Source organism: Centruroides vittatus, unplaced genomic scaffold, assembly GCF_030686945.1.
Source record: "Centruroides vittatus isolate TY-2023 unplaced genomic scaffold, ASM3068694v2 contig_120, whole genome shotgun sequence".
In the NCBI taxonomy this organism is placed as follows: Eukaryota; Metazoa; Arthropoda; class Arachnida; order Scorpiones; family Buthidae; genus Centruroides; species Centruroides vittatus.
This window is the reverse complement of record NW_027120768.1, coordinates 3,233,928-3,251,578: the sequence shown is the minus strand read 5'-3', so window position 1 is coordinate 3,251,578 and position 17,651 is coordinate 3,233,928. Positions and strand designations below refer to the sequence as shown.

The following is a 17,651-nucleotide window of genomic DNA, read 5'->3' as shown; positions in this document are numbered from 1 at the left end:
AATATAAGAATGCTTAATTATGGTTCACAAGCTCCCGATTTTAAATAGTAAAATTTGTTGCGTCTAGTTCTACTGTTGCTTTTTGCTCAAATGTTGCACTTATTAAAGAGAACACGTAGTTTACAACAGGTGAATAAATTTATATCCGGTTTCCTTGTTTGAGACCATCAGTTGCATTTTAATGATCCAATACAGTAATGGAACATTATTTAAATTTCAAATATTTTTCCATAAAATCGTCATCCTGTGTTAAAATTATGCTGACTTACTATTCTTAAATAAAAATAGTAGGCTTATGGAGGCACGTTAGGTGTTAAGAATATTCACGAAATATCTAAATGAGTTGTGTCGTGAATATTTTTAAAGTTGATTGTAATTATTTTGTTTATGCACGCGATCTCCAGTAAATGGAGTTAAAAACACAATGGTTTTCCTATGGGAAAAACTTTTTCCAAACATTTTCGAAAACGGAAGTAGATGGAACCAAACAGTTTTTGCGTTAGAATCGGATTTAATTCTTCTGTTAAATTACTATTCAAAATTTTGAAAATCGAATTCGTTAATTTTCTACTAATTTTTAAAGTTGCATCACGAAAGAGATTACAGTCAGCCTTAACATCAATATCATCATTATACAACTGATAAGTAGCAGCAGTGATTGAATGCAGCGACTTAGACAAACAGGGTGTTTCAAAACAACGTTAACACTAATATGGAAGTAACTTCTTATGCTGGTTTTGTAGCGACGAGTTGTTTTCTGCATAGTTCTCCATCATGTGCAACAGGTCACGACCCAATTTTGGAATTTTCAAAAAGGTACGTTCCTACTATCCCTGTCGCAGTAACTACTCATATTCTCCATGCAATTGTTAGCTTTTTTTAAGTATGTATATACGATGCTTCAAAAAATAAAGGAATCCAGATGATGGAAAATTACTCGAAGTGGATTTAATGTTGGCGCTTAGATTTGATGTTATAAACTTTGCAACCAAATTTCTAGTGAAACGTCTAAACGTAAAAACACACAAGTGAAATGAACAATACTGTTTGTTCGTATGACGGAAACACTAGAAAGAAATATAAGGACATCAAGTGGGCGGATAAAAATATAAATAAAAGTAAATATATAGAATAATATATGAGCATAATGGTTGCTATATAAGAAAATATAAAGACATTAAATCAATAAACAGAAAAAGTCGAGCTTCCTTTTAGTGCATGCATATCAACTATAACTATTCAAATTGCTATTTTTCAGTATGAAATATTCATTATATTTATACATTTATATATACAGTGTGTGTCGTCAAATTCTCAAACTTTCCATGCTGCATCGTGTGACACGAAGATTTTGCAGAAAAAGCATCAGCATTCGACAAAAAGGAGGCATGATGCTTAAACAAAAAATGATGTCGCCACAATTTGTTCATATGTGTAACCTGGTTACATTTTCATTTAACAAACGGAAAACTCGTAGAATTATACTCCTTTTGTTGATTGCAGGTGCTTCCCTGCAATGCAAAGGGCAATGCAAATTTCATGACACGCTGTATATATTTTGTAAAAATTATATCGCTTATTCTTTGCGAATAATTGGTTTGTTACCTATAACGTATTAGATAAAATTTATTTAAAATTTTTCATTTTTTAAATGCATTTAGAAATCAGTATTTTAAAATAATTTTGTTTTGTGAAGACAGATTCTGACCTCTTTAGTTACAATTGACCTTAATTATAAAAATTGCTTAACTTTCTCCATAGAGGCCGGATGGCCGAGCGGTCAAGGTGGCAGCCTACCGCTCTGGGGGACCCGGGTTCGAATCCCGACGGGTCGAAAAATCCCCAGGAATTTTTCGGGGGGTGGTCCGTCTGGATATGTCGGGCCCCGTCCCTCACCACCCGGTCGGCCCATTGTGGGCCTGGCCGAACCCATAATGGCTTGCAAAAAAGGCCCTCTTAGTGCCCACACGGTGGAAAGAGTTAAAAAAAGAGGAATCGGTTTCAGAAGTAGTGCTTGCTTCTGATATATTACTCTGGAATTCATCTTCAGCTACAGTAGCTTCTCCAATATTCTCTAATCAGCGAGCTAATTCCGTTGTTTTTATAATTCTGTTTTTCAATTGAGTGTTTCGGCAAGATGATGGCCATAATATCTAATAAGAATGATACTCAACACTTATGGTCACTTTTATACCCAAAAATTAGCTGCAATAGGAGTGTTTATGCAAAGGAAACTCTTGTTTGTTTCTTACAAACAAGAAGTTTCTTACAAAAAAAAAACTTTCTCCATAAAATACGACTTTAATATAAACACCGATATTTCTAAAAATAAGCCTGAAATTTATTTATTTTTATTATAAAATAATACAAATTATTATAAAGTTTTTGTGAATTTAAATAAGTACAGCTGTATGAGAGAGACTTAATAATAATCTTTCATATCATGCAGCTGTGCCAGTGAAAATTTATAGATCTGATCACGTGATAGTATTGATTTATGTAGTAGTAGTTTAAATTTTTTATACTATTAAAATGTTTTAATATTTTAATCATTAATCTATATATATAATCGAGACGAGTTGATAATAATAATAATCAGCGCAGAGCCCAAACGGTTAGGAGTTGAAAGTTGAAATTTGGTACACAGTTAGGGTACGTCACGAGAACGTACACTAAAAAAGGATTTTTCGAAATCCCTCCCAAGGGGCAGAGGGACAGGATTAAGGCTTAACACTTCCATCAACAATGGACGTGTCAGCAATGGAAGTGTTACGTAACAATGGAATTTTCAACAATGGAATTGTTAAGAGAAAGCGACGTACAAGACGCAGATGCAGTTTTTTTCGTTCTTGCAGGAAATCAAACATATTTTTGATTCTTGCATTCTGTGAAAACGGGTAAAGTAATAATCTTAATCTTCGGTATTGTTACTTTTGCCCGAGCAACGCCGGGCCCACCCGCTAGTAATAAATAAATAAATAACTTAATAGATTCGCTTTTTAAAATAATGTGGTAGCTTTTATATAATTGTCAGCGATATATAAATCAAATATTCACTTGTCACCTTGAAATCGTGTACACCAGTCAGAAGATTAACATAGTGTTTTCACAACATAAATTATATGAGAAGAAACTCTCATATAATGGGTCGTCGTATTTAATGTACCCCTATTCAACGCTATCTAGAGATATACGATATTTAGTAGTCCAAGTTCAATGAGATCTGGTATGGTGACATTTCAGAACAGGCGAAAGATACTGCATTTTTTTTTTTTTTGCGAAAGTATCAGAATTAATCACTATGGCACTCTTGGCGTGAAAGCAATTAACATTTTACTTGTATTTACAAGACACGCTATACAGAGACATTAGCGATGCAGGAATGTAAAACCTGAATGCAGAGCCGTAACAATGCATTGGCAACGGGACAAGTGCCAAGGGCGTGAGGCGTAATGAGCCTTAAGCGTCCTTCATGCCTCATACACATTTATGCACCACGGAGTAAAAAATTAATGCATTGCCAAGAGCGCCTAAAATACTACCACGGCTCTGCCTGAAGGTGATAAACCGTGAGTCAACGGGTGATCGTAATTGAACTTCTGAGATGCTTCTCGTGTACAATGTGATACTATTAATATTTTTCAGTTGACAAATTTTCAAATGTTCTCGATAACTCCACAACTAAAAATCATATGGATTAAGGTCCGGAAAGCGAGGTAGTCAGTTGGCACTGCCTGATCTGTTATCGATGAAATGTTGCAGAAACTGCTGCGATATGTAGAGATGCTTCATGTTTTGATTAAAGATGCTGCATCTTCAGTTAAGACATTGTTACTGTTGCAGCTGGAGTATGGTAAAATTCGAAGTACGATGTATTCAGCCTCTCTCGAATATCTAGGCCGTCCAAGTGCACATCACAGATCCATTAGGACTAGCTTCTTCGAAGAGGAAAAATGATTCAAGGATGAATGCGGTTATAAATCTACACCAGACTGTAACTTTAGGCAAATGCAATTGGCGTTTTCCGTGGCCCAAATGTGACAGTTACAGGAGTACACTGCTCCAATGATGTGAAAATGTACTTTTCTCGTCACTTCCATGAACATAGCATATCCACTTTCATTTTTACAAGTAATATCAATGGAAAGGTCAGTCAGTTTCCCGTCGGTAGCAAGAAACTGTTGGTTTTGAGTGTTCGTAAAAGGCTGGTTAAGATTTTACGAATAACAATAGTATCTCTACACTGTGCCTTAGGCTATATTCAATTGCCGTGAAACTGCACAAACACTACGTAGCATCTAACATTGTTCAACAACAACTATGGTAACATCATCTAAGACTTGTGAACTGATAGGTTTTTGCGACATCGACTGAGATTGTACTGTCAGAGGTCCAGGTTTCTTGAATTGAGCGATTATTCCCCTGAGAGATCGCGAAGTCAATGGTCCTAGACAAATTTTTATGACAGTAAGATTCTCTAAGTGCAGCCGCAGCTTTGCCGTTGTTTTTCATAAAACTATTTTTCAAAATTGAGTGTTTCGGCAAGATGATGGCCATAATATCTAATAAGAATGATACTCAACACTTATGGTCACTTTTATACCCAAAAATTAGCTGCAATAGGAGTGTTTATGCAAAGGAAACTCTTGTTTGTTTCTTACAGCCTCAAAATTGTCTTAGTGATGAGTTTTGGTACTAATTGTATTAAGAAATGTCTTTTGCATGTCCCAAAATGTCATTATACAGAGTTGGTTGCATTTGGTCTTTCTAAAAGTCTTTCTAAACAGCTTTTGATATGGTATTTTAATTACGATTAGCCTCTATACGTATATAATTTAGTTTAACTTAGAGAGAATCGTTCATTCTCTGTTTCTATTATATAGTTTTATATAATTCATTTCTATTTATTAATTTTTCTGAATTAAGTACTTTAATTATAAGGATTTTATTTAAATATATTTGCAATAATCGGAATAAATTTCTTAATTTAATAGAATTATTTAAAAAATACCTTTACGATCGTTTGTATTATTTGATTAACAATTGACGTAAAAATTCTTATTTAACTATCACATGACAAACAGGATAACGTTATTTACATTAGAACCGCTGCTCTTCTTTTGCATTCTGTTTTGCGATATTCAATCATGTTACAAGTGATTTATATTCTTTATATTTTCCTTTCGCTGAGTTTTGGTTAGCCCGGTTTGTTTTATGTTTATATACAGTATAATGATTTAGTAATTTGATTTTATTATTATCTAATTTTTGTAGCTGAAAACGAGGAACAAGTAGCTCCGACTCCTGATTATTCAAAGGAAAGTAGTGTTAACGATGAATCTGTAACTACTGCTGCTAAGCAAATCGAGTCAACTAGTGATGTAAAGTGCTGCTTCAACTAGTGATGCAAGTGCTGCTTCAACTAGTGATGCAAGTGCTGCTTCAACTAGTGATGCAAGTGCTGCTTCAACTAGTGATGCAAGTGCTGCTTCAACTAGTGATGCAAGTGCTGCTTCAACTAGTGATGCAAGTGCTGCTTCAACTAGTGATGCAAGTGCTGCTTCAACTAGTGATGCAAGTGCTGCTTCAACTGCTGAAAGTTCGCTATCAGAACAAAGCAATAGTGATGAATGCAATATAACATCACAGTTCAATGTAAGTGATTTTTTAGTATATGAAGTGTAAATAACTTTAAATTTTATTTTATTATTATTTTTTAATTTTAGGTAATTTTTAGTAAATACTTTAATGAAACTTCTGAAAATAATGTAAGTTCACTAAATTATTTTAAGGAGTAAATTTTAAAATAATAAACTAATATATTTTTATATTTGAGGAAAATAAAACATTCAAGGATCTCAGACAGGTTGGTTGAACTGTAAATAAAGTTTATGTATACGTATTTTGTTGAGTGATAATTTTATTTTATTTTTGAAGATTATTAAACAAAAAGTGAGAGAAGTAAAACAGGTAGAAATTATTTATATCATTTATAAAATTATATATTTTTTTGTGATATTTTAGTATTAATTTGAATATTTATAAACATATAATTAGGAATTTAGGCAAGCAAAACAGTGTTGTATAAAACAGTGTAAAGTAAATTATTCAAAAAATAATGAGGTAATATTATATTAAGACATTTTAATAAATAATTATTAAATATTCAATAAAAACAAATAAAACTTTAGGGAAATTGCAAAAAGGGAGGAAAAAAGAAGAAATGTATAGATACATGCAAGGAAATTAAGATGAAATAACAAATGTAAGTATTGTTATTTAATAAATAGTTATAAAATAATAATTATTAAAATGTTAATTTATTACAATTAAAAAACACTATAATTTATTTTTTCAGAGTAATTTTGAATTTTTCTTGAGTGATTGAAATAATAAAAATGATAAAATGATAAAGATATTAATTTCTTTAAATAAATGAGTATTGTGATAATACATAAAATTAATTATATAAATAAATTCAAACGTAATAAAAGTAAGATTCTGTATAGTTCAATTATAATTTTAAAAAATTCTATCGAAATCATGCAAAACAAATCATTTTTAATTATCTAAAATGCAATAAAACTTGTTTCAAAGTTTTACAAAATGAAGTATTGAATCCATACATAAGCTGTATACATTTTAAATAATTTCATTGTTAATATAATTTAAAATCAGATGAAATCTTTATTACCTCTATAATAGGGTTTCCCTAAATTGTTTGTTTTATTAAGTTATGGCAACGCAACACTTGGGAGATTTGCCCAGAGAGATTTCTTTTTAAGGGTAACTGACCCCTATTCAGGCCGTTACAGACGTGGAGAAAACCTGGAAAACTCCACGTGGCCAGCCCGTCCTGGCCCAGTGTTTAGGGAACTGAACCGCTTGGCCACTGGTGGGACCGCTAAATGGTAATGAAGGTTGTACCTATTGTCGAGGGTACAAAAAAAGGATAGAAAAAAATTAATAGATGTGAAATTAAGACAACATTTAAACAATATCAACATCAAATTATAAGAAGCGTTAATTAACAGAAGGAAAATACAGTTTAGGTAACGTAATTTATAACTCTTATAATAAGACTGTTCACCGACCTTAGCCATTGTACAACACCAAGAGTGAAATAATACTTCATTTCTCACCCTTTTATAACTATTTCCAAATAACAAACAAATAATTCTCACATTTTCAGAATGAAATTTATGGTCAAATACTGTTAATAAAATTCTCTTTTCTTTAGTTTATTACGAATAAGCAAATTACTTAAAATTTGATTTAATTTTGTAAGAGAAATACACCGATTGAAGAAATTTTAATATAAATATGAATTAATGATTAATAAATCTTCCTATATTGTCAGATTTTGTATAAGAAATTCAGCTAATATGGGAGAATGAATCAAGAAGAGAATTAACTAATGCTTATTTATTACGAGTATTTATAATAATTTACATGAAGCGTTATATTTTCTTATACACACGCATACACATACATATGTATATACATATATAAATTAAGCGTTTTTTTAATTTACATTGCTTCAGTTTAATAATTTTAAAAAATAAACATTATTTTATATCAGAATATATAACTAGTATATTGATAAAATACAGTAGAAACGAAAACATAAAACCAATTTCTGAATTTTAATGCCGAAACAGTTCTGAAAATGTTAATTCTTTTAATAATAACTTCATTATAATATTAAAAATAGTAAAACAAGAATATATAATTAATTTGTATAACCAATTACTCTATAAGATATGCAATTTATAACTGAAAAATGTTATTCTAATAAAAGTTTTCACTATTTCTCTTAAGAGAAAATATATTATATAAATTTTAATTTAAAAAAATCAATATACAGTCGAACCTCCAATCACCTCACAACAACGGCTATCTCTAAACAGTGGCCATTATTTCAGAAACAGTTTCTTTTAAATGCATACAAAATAATCTGTAAACAACTGTCACCTTCTAACAACGACCATTTTATGTTGCTGTCAATGGCAGATGTTCGGAGGTTAAACTGTATTATATTGTCGTATATTACAAAATAATCGAAAAAAAGCACGGAATACTATTACCTGCACAGAAGACTTACTTGTTAGTGATTGGGCTGCGATTTGAAAAAATTGTAGACCTGTAAATTTCCTCTGTTGTCTGTCAGGCAGTTCATCCGTCACTCCGTCATTAGATATATTTACTTTATATAGATTTTTATTTATTTTATATGTAAGTTAAAAAATAAAAGTAATGTATATTCAACTCGATATAATCTATTTATTTTAAACTATAATCACGAATTTAACTATATTCTTAACATTTATCAGGTACAATACTTTGTTTATTTTCAAACTAGAATCTAATAGTATTATTACGTAAACAATGATATTTTTTAGGAAAGTATAAAAATATAAACCTAAATAACTCGTCAACAATTTTACATACATTTTTCTGCTTTGATTGATTACAATGTAACCTGTCATCTATTTTACATGTGTTTACTCATACGTAAAATAGATTTTAACAGAAGATGGCATTGCCTCTTCTGTTAAAATTTACAATATGATTTTTCTGCTTAGGACTTAGTAATTATTAAATATTGAAATATCACAAGAATATGAATGGGTGTATCACGTGTTTGTAGTGTTCGGATGTGTGTATATACAGGACTAGTCAAAAAGAATTGAATGATCTTTACATGTTATTGTTCGAAATATGTTTAACATAAGGCTACAGTTTATATACATGTGTAAAGCAATTACCTCACAAGTGTTCAATATGAACTCCCTTGGTCACGTTGTAAATTCCAATGCTATATTCAAGTTCTTGCAAAAGGCGTTGAATTGTATCTGCATCAATGGTTTACACTGCTGCTGCTATTCTCAAGTCGAGCAGATTCTCAAGAAAGGAAGGTGTGTAAATGGACGTCTTTCACAAATCTTCATAAAAAATGTCGTAAGGAGGTAAGTTTTAAGATCTATGAGGTCTCATCAAAAGTTACTGATTGTCAGCAGCAGTACGGTGCTGAAATCACGCGTTTGGGTATTGGTCATTCAAAAAACTTTATGGTGTCTTTCTGTCGATTAACCCTAATATAAAATTCCTGCTATATTTAGTCTTTACAGAATGTATTCGAATTATTCAATTCTTCTCACTAGCCTTGCATGTATACATATATAATTGAGCACGTTTTAAAAATATACACATTGATGATAAGGAAAACAACGATTTTTCAATATTTTCAATATTAAAATTAACATATTTACTTTTTATTAGCATAGTTCTTAATAGAGACTTTATTTATTGCCAGAATTCCCTTTTTTAATCAGTATATTTTAAATCTGTTAATAATAGTTTGTAAATCATGTTTCTTCTATAATATTTATCAATCAATTTAACCGGAACTCAAGCAACCGTCAAAATATCGAAGAAATGATACTTTAAATAAAATTAAAATAAAATCAATTGCTGGCAAAAATGTAAGTTTAAACTTGGCTCCCATTCTCACTCTCGCCAATTCAACATGTGTAAATATACCAGTCGATTGGAATCTATTATTATTTAAATTTTGTGTTCTCACCCAACCCGAAAGTTTGTCTTTGTCTTAATTTGCTGTTAATTATCGTATTTCAATATTAATTGTGTGTTTTCTGAACGATTCGTTCTCTCGAGCAATTGTATGCTTACTCATAACAATTACAACGAGAACAAAAAGGCAATCAAGTACAAATATTATTTAATATCTTAACACAAGGACAAATAATAATATTACCTCGCTACCATTACTTGAATATGTTTCTTCAGTCACTTGTTTACAAATTTCTTTCATTTTCTCGTGTTTCTTAATTTTAAAAATAATAATAATAATAACAACAACAACAATAATAATAAATTATTTTTATCGGATTTATATTAAAAAAAACACACTTTACCTTTTTCGTCTCTTCTATGTATTTCCAATATTCTACAATATATTAAATCAATTATGTTTTTATACGATTCATTAAAATTAATAATGTTTTACTTTACCTTACTGAAAACCTCTAAGTTTTTTCCTTAAATAAAATAGAAAATTTTATTAAACTAAAATTTACAGTATTTACTTACTATTAATGTAATAATTTATATAAAATTATAAAAATACATTGAATACATTTATCGTAAGGTTGGATAGGGCTCATCACTGAAGTGTTATTAGGCGAATCTTCATTGTGAACTGACAATAAAAAATAATAATATATTATTAAAATCTTAAATGTTTATTTAATAAATATTATATATATATATATGTATATCATATTAATAATCTTTAACTAACCTAAACTCACTGAGAAGACAAGGAAAACATATATCGTCAACTCCATAATTAAATTGAATGAAGTAAAAACGTAATACAATAGCATCTGTTATTAAATAAATAAAATTTTATTTTTGTGGAATTTTTGTAAAATTTTACCCTATTCTATTCTTTCTTCCTTTATTTTAATGTTTTATATATATATATATATAAAAATGATTTTAAGTGAGCAAGTATAAGAACTAAAATCTTTTGTTTTCTCCTTATATTACTTTCCCAGTTCTGTTATATATAACAGAGTGAAAGTATAGCGATCGTTCAAAAAATCACCCTCCAAAACTGTTACATTTTTGGACTTAGGACCTTGAAACGTCGAGAAATATTTTTAAAAATACAAGAAAAAAAAAGGGGGAGGAGATTTTCTTCATGTATAGATGTTAGTGTGGGGGGACACGATTTTGTTCACCCATTTTAAAGCTTAAATCATGTGCGAAAATTTCTTAAATTTTGCAGTGCAGGATAGTTAGAGCAGCAGGGGATTGATACTGTTAAATTTTGGTGGTCAAAGGTCAAGAGAATGGGAAGATAGTGTATCTTATCTCGAGTGAGGTCGAACTTAATGATTTTACTTGTTATTAGCATTTATAATTTTTTATATATATAAAACTCATTTTCTACCCTCAAGTAAAGCTTTTTGCCATTTTATATGTTTTATAAGTTTTTAAAATAAAATATCATAACAGATGGCGCCACCACAGTTTTAAAAATTATTTTTCCGGGAAACTTGCGCAACCCATTATTGGATTTCTAAAGGAAAAGTATGATATACAAGGGCGAGATATTACTAATTTGAAATGGAGAGCATACATTACGTTTTATTTTGTAAATTTGAGAATTCTGTGTTATTTATAACAAAGAAATAATATAAATAAAATTTATTTTGATTACACATTAATTAGGTTCATTTCTTTAATGTATACATTGATTGTTAACAGATTACAATGTGTTTAAAGTAATAACAACTCCATACTTAATGCTCCGTGTGTTAAATAGATATAATTCGAGGTAGGACGTGGAGGAATAGACGTAGGAAAAATCGAAATTTACATTATAGGAAAGCTGAAAAAAATTTTTTACCATAGTTTATGGTGGAAATTGCGGCATATTGTCTTCATTTTTTAAATTTCTCATCAGTTAATTATTGTACAGGAGGCTTCAAAAAATGTTAACAATTCTATGGAGAAGGTGTAGTCACTGCATCACGGGTAGTGGGTTCGTACTTTTTTTGAGAACAACAAATTGAATCGTGAGAACTTACCACTACAAATTATGCTTAAGGAGCTGGCACGGTAAAACAGAAATGAGTAACTAAATAAATACATAAAAAATAAATATAAAACGAGTAAATTAATAATAAGTCGCATGTGTACACTGTACAAGTGTGTAAAGTTATAACAAAGAACGTTCCACGTATACATTGTGCGTATTTTATATGCTACTAGAGTATTTTGTCTCTCTTCTCTATTCTAGTACAACACGTAAATTAAAATAACTTTTTAAATCCATTTAAATGAAATTATAATAGTTGCATTCGTAGCGAATTAGTTAAAAATTCTAAATTTAGCAATACATTTAAAAGAAAAACATTTAAGATCTATTTATACTGACAAGTGAGATTTAACAAAATAGTGTATAAAAATATGTAATCGCCTTTCTACTTCGTGAAATTTTTCTTTTAATTCGTGATGATTAGGCCCTATTATTATTTTCCCGGCTCTGTTATATATAACAGAGGGAAAGTGTGGCAAAAAATGACAGAGATTTTTACATTTTGAGACTCGGGAATCCTTGAAATGTCGAGAAATGCAAACAAATTCAGGGGGTTTTTTCTGTATATATGGATGTTAGCGTGTGTTTGTGTGTGGGAGGCATAATTTTGTTCACCCACTTTGGAGCTTAATAATTCCTATGTCTTTTGACAAAAATTTCTAAAATTTTACAGGGAGATTTGTGTGTTGTTTTTTGGTTGGGTCGCAATGCACCCCAACTTCCCTTTGCGTGGGGCAAATCCTACCTCCAGCTTATGTAAGATAATGTAATAGATAATAAGTTACAGAGTCGTAGAGATCGCAAGCTCAGTACAAAATGATTATGTTCAATTAAAATATCCAAAGAGATGAAATTTCTCTGCATGATTCTTAGCTCTCAAAGCTATGCAGAGAAGCTTTACACTTTTCACCACACCGTCCAACCACTTTCCAGTGTTAGGGGCCGTCCATAAATTACGTAAGAGCGATTTCGGCCATTCTAGATCCCCACCCACCCCCTGTGTAAGAAACCGTAATATTTTCTTTGATTCCCCTCCCCTTCCCTATCTTACGTAATATTTAAGCATGATTTTATAGAAAGATTTAAACAAAAAAAAATTTTATGAAACCCTAAAAACCTTAGGTCCAAAATATATAATTATTAATTAGTTAATTAATATGTACTATTATTTATAAAAGACTTTATATGAACAAATTTAAAAATATAAAAATTTAATGAATTCGAATGAACAATTTATTTTAAGAACTTTATTTTTTTAATTAGTAACAATCTTTTTATTTTCTTTAACTGTACTTAATTACTATTCAAGTGTCGACATAGAAACATTTCAAAATGGCCGAAAAAGTTAGAAATTTGAATTAAAAGGCCGCATTATAAAGATTTTTGTGTCGATACTTCAATCTTTCTATTATCATCATCATTAATCAACGTCATAATATTCATTTTTATATTAATTTTAATTTTCACAAAAGGACGCAGAAAACTTTGACAGGTCGACTAGCTAGTGCATGCGTAAACAGAAACGTCATACAAAATAAAAGAAGAGAGAAACCACATTCCGTTGCCATAATGATTACATCTTGGCTAAGGCCAAGAAAATAAACTACTGTATATGCTGCTAAAATGTACTAGGTGCACCTGGAGAGTAAATCATAAAGCTTGTAAAACTCTATATAAAGGGGCAATACTACCAATGCTACTTTACGCGGCCTCTAGCTGGAATCATGTAACTAGTAAAAATTCAGTAGCAAGTAAATTACTCTCTCTTCAAAGACAGTTTGCCATCAGAATTTCAAAGTGCTGCAGAACTGTTTCTACTAATGCCTCTCTGATACTAGCAGAGCTCCTTCCTTTGCCACTACGTATTGTAGAAAAGGTTCTAAACTACTACATCAGAACTACAAACATCAAAGGCTCAACAACGGGCTCTACACCTATCTACGGCTGTTCATATGTTACCACATTACAATTACCCTACTATCTCTGATCATCACCCTGTAAACAAGGTTACATTTGGTGTCATCTGCTTCCTCTACGGATAACCATACAGACATTAATATCTACACAGATGGGTCTTCACGTCGGCTCAAGTATCTGTATCTTCCTCCAAACTGACATATTTTGCCCAAAATATGTTAGAAGGTACAGATACCTCCATCTATCAAACTGAAGAAGATGCTGTCTACCAAGCTGTTCAGTGGGCCACTTAACTACCAAATAAAACTCTGTCTATCAACATTTACAGTGATTCTTAGTCTGTCCTAAAAGCTCTGTTAAATCCCAATTGCAATAGCAATAAAATCACATATATCCAGCACCATATTAAAAATTTTGTTAATAAGATAACTTTAATGTTCGTTTCTGGCCATACTGACATACTAGGAAATGAAAAAGCCGACTTTGAGGCTAAGTCAGCTGCAAAGGACACTGACTTGGACTACACTCACATCCCTCTCTCACGCAGCAGCCTTAAAAATTATATTTATGACAACGCTATTCAAAAGTGGAATGAACAATGGTTGAGCAGTAAAACTGGTAGAATAACAAGACTTTATTTTCCTAGTGTTGAATGCGGGTTCTCATCACCACTTAGAGATTTAACGTTTGCTACTGCTCAACTACTTACTGAGCTTGATAATTTTAGAAGCTACCTGGCGTTGTATAACCGGGCAGAAACTGCCTCTTGCTTTTGCTCTACAGAAAACCTAGACACCGTCAACCATATGATTTATCATTGTCCAGTTTACGATCAAGATAGACTTATTTTGAAATTAGAAATCTTTACGCTTGGTTTCAGGTGGCCATGTTTACTCGATAAGCTTGTTCATAAGCCACTGTTTGATGCTCTTTACAATTATGTTCAAAAAATATGGAATAAAAGACTATTCATAATTTCTAATTTCTAGTTTTACATTTTAGTTTTCAATAAAAGCCGAATACTAATTTTATGTTTACTTTGTATCATGTATTTTGGTTTATGTAGGCTATTCTTAATGTTATACACCCATAGGAGTAGTGCACTTATTCTAATAAAAAAAAAACAGAGCGAGAAACAATGTTCCTTCTAAGCTGCGCACTGCTCAAGTTGTTGCCGCGCACGAGAATTTATGTGCCGCGCAGGCGAGCATGCACACTGATTTGAACTGTTGTTTACTTATTTCTCATATGTCTGCAACATGATTATTGCTACGTGTATTTCGATTAAATACATTAAATCATTGACAAAAGATAATATTTTGTATGGAAGTATGTTTTAAAATGAATTTTAATCTCTACTTTATAATTAATTATTTTAATTTTTATAGGAAAATATATATATATATATGGTCAGGAAAATTTTTTGCTCAGAATCTGCTCAGCAAAATTTTTTTCGCTCAGAGAATTATATGTTCCGCTCATCTACAAAAAAAAATTAGAGGGAACATTGGCGAGAAACCACCACACGGCCTTTCTCCCATGGTAGAGCGTGAGTCTGCTAGCGTTAACCCTTAACCCGTGAGGTGGGATCACTGTGACCCCAGTAAAACTTTGAGTGGTTTCTACTAGTCTGTCAGCCAGTGCCAGTGGTGGAGACTCGAGGTACTGTACCTTCAAGTTAGTTGTCTTTGAGCCGTCTGAACTTACGTGTGTTTCGCTCTCGTTCCATATTTTTTTACACGAGCTTAAATTTTTTGCCTTGGGGTCATCCTGACCCCACCTCACGGGTTATGTGAACAATTTTCTTCAATCTAATTGTAATGTTAAAATAAAATATGTGGCGTAAAAACGTTTTTCTTCTTTTATTAACTTATTAGTAATGTTAAGATCCCAAATATATTGGAATGGAGGCCATACAGGGTGTAGATGCATATTTAATTAAGTGCCTCACTTTTTGTAGTGTTATTAGTACTCTAAAAGTTTCAAAGATTTTTAAAATCCTAATTGGTTATTAAAAATTCTACTTTATATTTCTAGTGTGTTAAATAAAGTGTAAAAATTATTTTATGATTATATTTTTCTTTTTCTTCCTTTTCTGAATTACACAAATTGTAACAAAACTTTTGGGGGCAGAGTGACCCCACCTCACGGGTTAAGGATTAATCTGGTACACAATTATCCTAATACTTAGGTACGGATGCTTGAAGAGCAGCACTGGAGGCACTCAGATATATGGAGCTTCCAAATAAAGCTAATTTTAATAAGAATTAAAAGTAAAAATACGAATTTTACTATTTAAAAATTATAATGAGTCATGGAACTCGAGTGCGTGAAGAAATTGAGGTATTTTTACTTATTCGCGATAATAATTGTGCCTCAATGAGTATACCAAGTTGGAAGACCATGTCAAATATTTCTTTTCGTTTTACTGCGTGCAGATTCCTGTATTTCTTTTGTAACCAATGAAAAAATTATATTAGGAAATTTCTAATTAAAAATATTAAATTGTTTGTACTTTATCGATCGGGAGATCCAAAATTCCATGTTCCGCGCTCACAAGACTTGATAAAGACAGTACAGTACTTTTGTGCAAAAAGAGGGTGTGAAATGTATTTTGTAATTATTATTGCATTTTTCGAAAAGATATTACAATAATATTTACAATGTATTCCTGCGAAAATGAGTTCTTGCAACGCGAGACTGTGTATTGTTCTGGTATGATTTATTAATTTTTTACTATTGTATGATGTTTTAATTTGATAAATGGATTGCCAGATACATATCGTTCAAGAATAGTTTACTTCGGAATTAAAATAGATGATCCAATTCGAGCAGATAGAGCACAAACATAAAAAAGAGACTAAGACATCATTTATGTCTCAGCAATAAAGAAGAGACAGAAACGAATGAAATAACTACGTTTGCGATAATCACAATAATTGACAAAACTCTTGCTTTTATTCGACTGATTTGCAAGTTAATTATTAATCAATATCTCATCTAGAATTACTACTTTTAAAATGTTTTTTAAAAATGCTACGTACAGTACATACAGACAAATATATTAGATACATACTATGGCCATCAAAAATGCATCTATTTTAAAGACAAATTTCTTTTATTAATACTGGATATAACTAAACGAGATGTTTTTGTAAGAATTAAGTGTAAAATTAGCGATGGAGAAAGATTGTTTTGGCTGCTTCTCCTGTATCCAAACATCCTAATGATTGCGATAAAGATGTATATGCAATAAAGTTCTGAAAGGGATATGCATGCATTTATTATGCCAACAAGCCTTTAGAAAAGAGGCTAAAAGTGTCTGGTATAAGTAAAAAATCTCGAGAATATTTTTTATATAAAAATGGATCAGAGAAATCTTAGACACATTATCTTACTTGCATTATAACAAATTATATCTTCTCAATATGCAAATAGAAGCCATCGTGTTGTCTTATGATGTAAATGCCATGATATCAGATTTTAATCCATTAACAGATGAGTGCATCAATGATCCTCTTAAGATAAAATTATCAGATGAATTTCAAGTCAATAATGCCGAAACTGGTGCATATTCAACAAAAACTAGATCTGTGGGAATCTAGGATATTTGCATTGCAACTAATAACACAAAGAGGAATAAAAGAAGTAATAAAACAGTACAATTATAAAAATTTTATTTGCGACGATGATATTATTGTCCAACTAATTAGCTGATCCATTTAAAGTTTATTTAAATTTTCAAATAATTTCATCCTTATTCAAGTCGCTGCAATGTGCCTTGAATGTTTATCGTGTTTTCTTATAAAAGATAATTAAAAACTCTGATCAGCTTTTTTAATAATTTGGAGCATATGAATCTTCAACAGTGGAAAGATGCAGAATTAGGAACTTATGCTGTAAATACTATCAGTAAAATTAATTATCTTCTATGAAAAATAAATTTCATGAATAAATAGTGATTATTAAACATATATTTTCATCAATCTCGAAAGAATTACCAGTTAATATTCATAAATCCTATTCAGATTCCAAAGTGTGTTGCTGTTACTGTTTGGACAAGTGAGAAAATTCATGTATAGTTACAATAACATCATTAAAA

The 17,651-nt window shown here is 30.8% G+C and overlaps 1 protein-coding gene across 1 annotated transcript; it reads left to right on the top strand.

The window, feature by feature from the left end:
• Positions 1-5,135: 5,135 nt before the first annotated feature.
• On the top strand, positions 5,136-6,260 carry LOC136983926 (uncharacterized). Its single transcript, XM_067280817.1, has 8 exons — positions 5,136-5,196; positions 5,275-5,386; positions 5,556-5,655; positions 5,727-5,768; positions 5,837-5,866; positions 5,938-5,970; positions 6,058-6,123; positions 6,192-6,260. The coding sequence occupies exons 1-8, from the start codon at positions 5,148-5,150 to the stop codon at positions 6,258-6,260; spliced, it is 501 nt and encodes a 166-aa protein (XP_067136918.1). The 5' UTR covers positions 5,136-5,147.
• The last annotated feature ends 11,391 nt before the right edge of the window (positions 6,261-17,651 follow it).

What these genes read in the sequence shown, in the direction of transcription:
- LOC136983926 (XM_067280817.1), top strand. Translation starts at nt 5,148, where the DNA reads ATGTTACAAGTGATTTATATTCTTTATATTTTCCTTTCGCTGAGTTTT. An exon ending in TTTCCTTTCGCTGAGTTTTG is followed by an intron (nt 5,197 to 5,274) that starts GTTAGCCCGGTT and finishes TAATTTTTGTAG; the next exon opens with CTGAAAACGAGGAACAAGTA. An exon ending in CATTCAAGGATCTCAGACAG is followed by an intron (nt 5,867 to 5,937) that starts GTTGGTTGAACT and finishes TTATTTTTGAAG; the next exon opens with ATTATTAAACAAAAAGTGAG.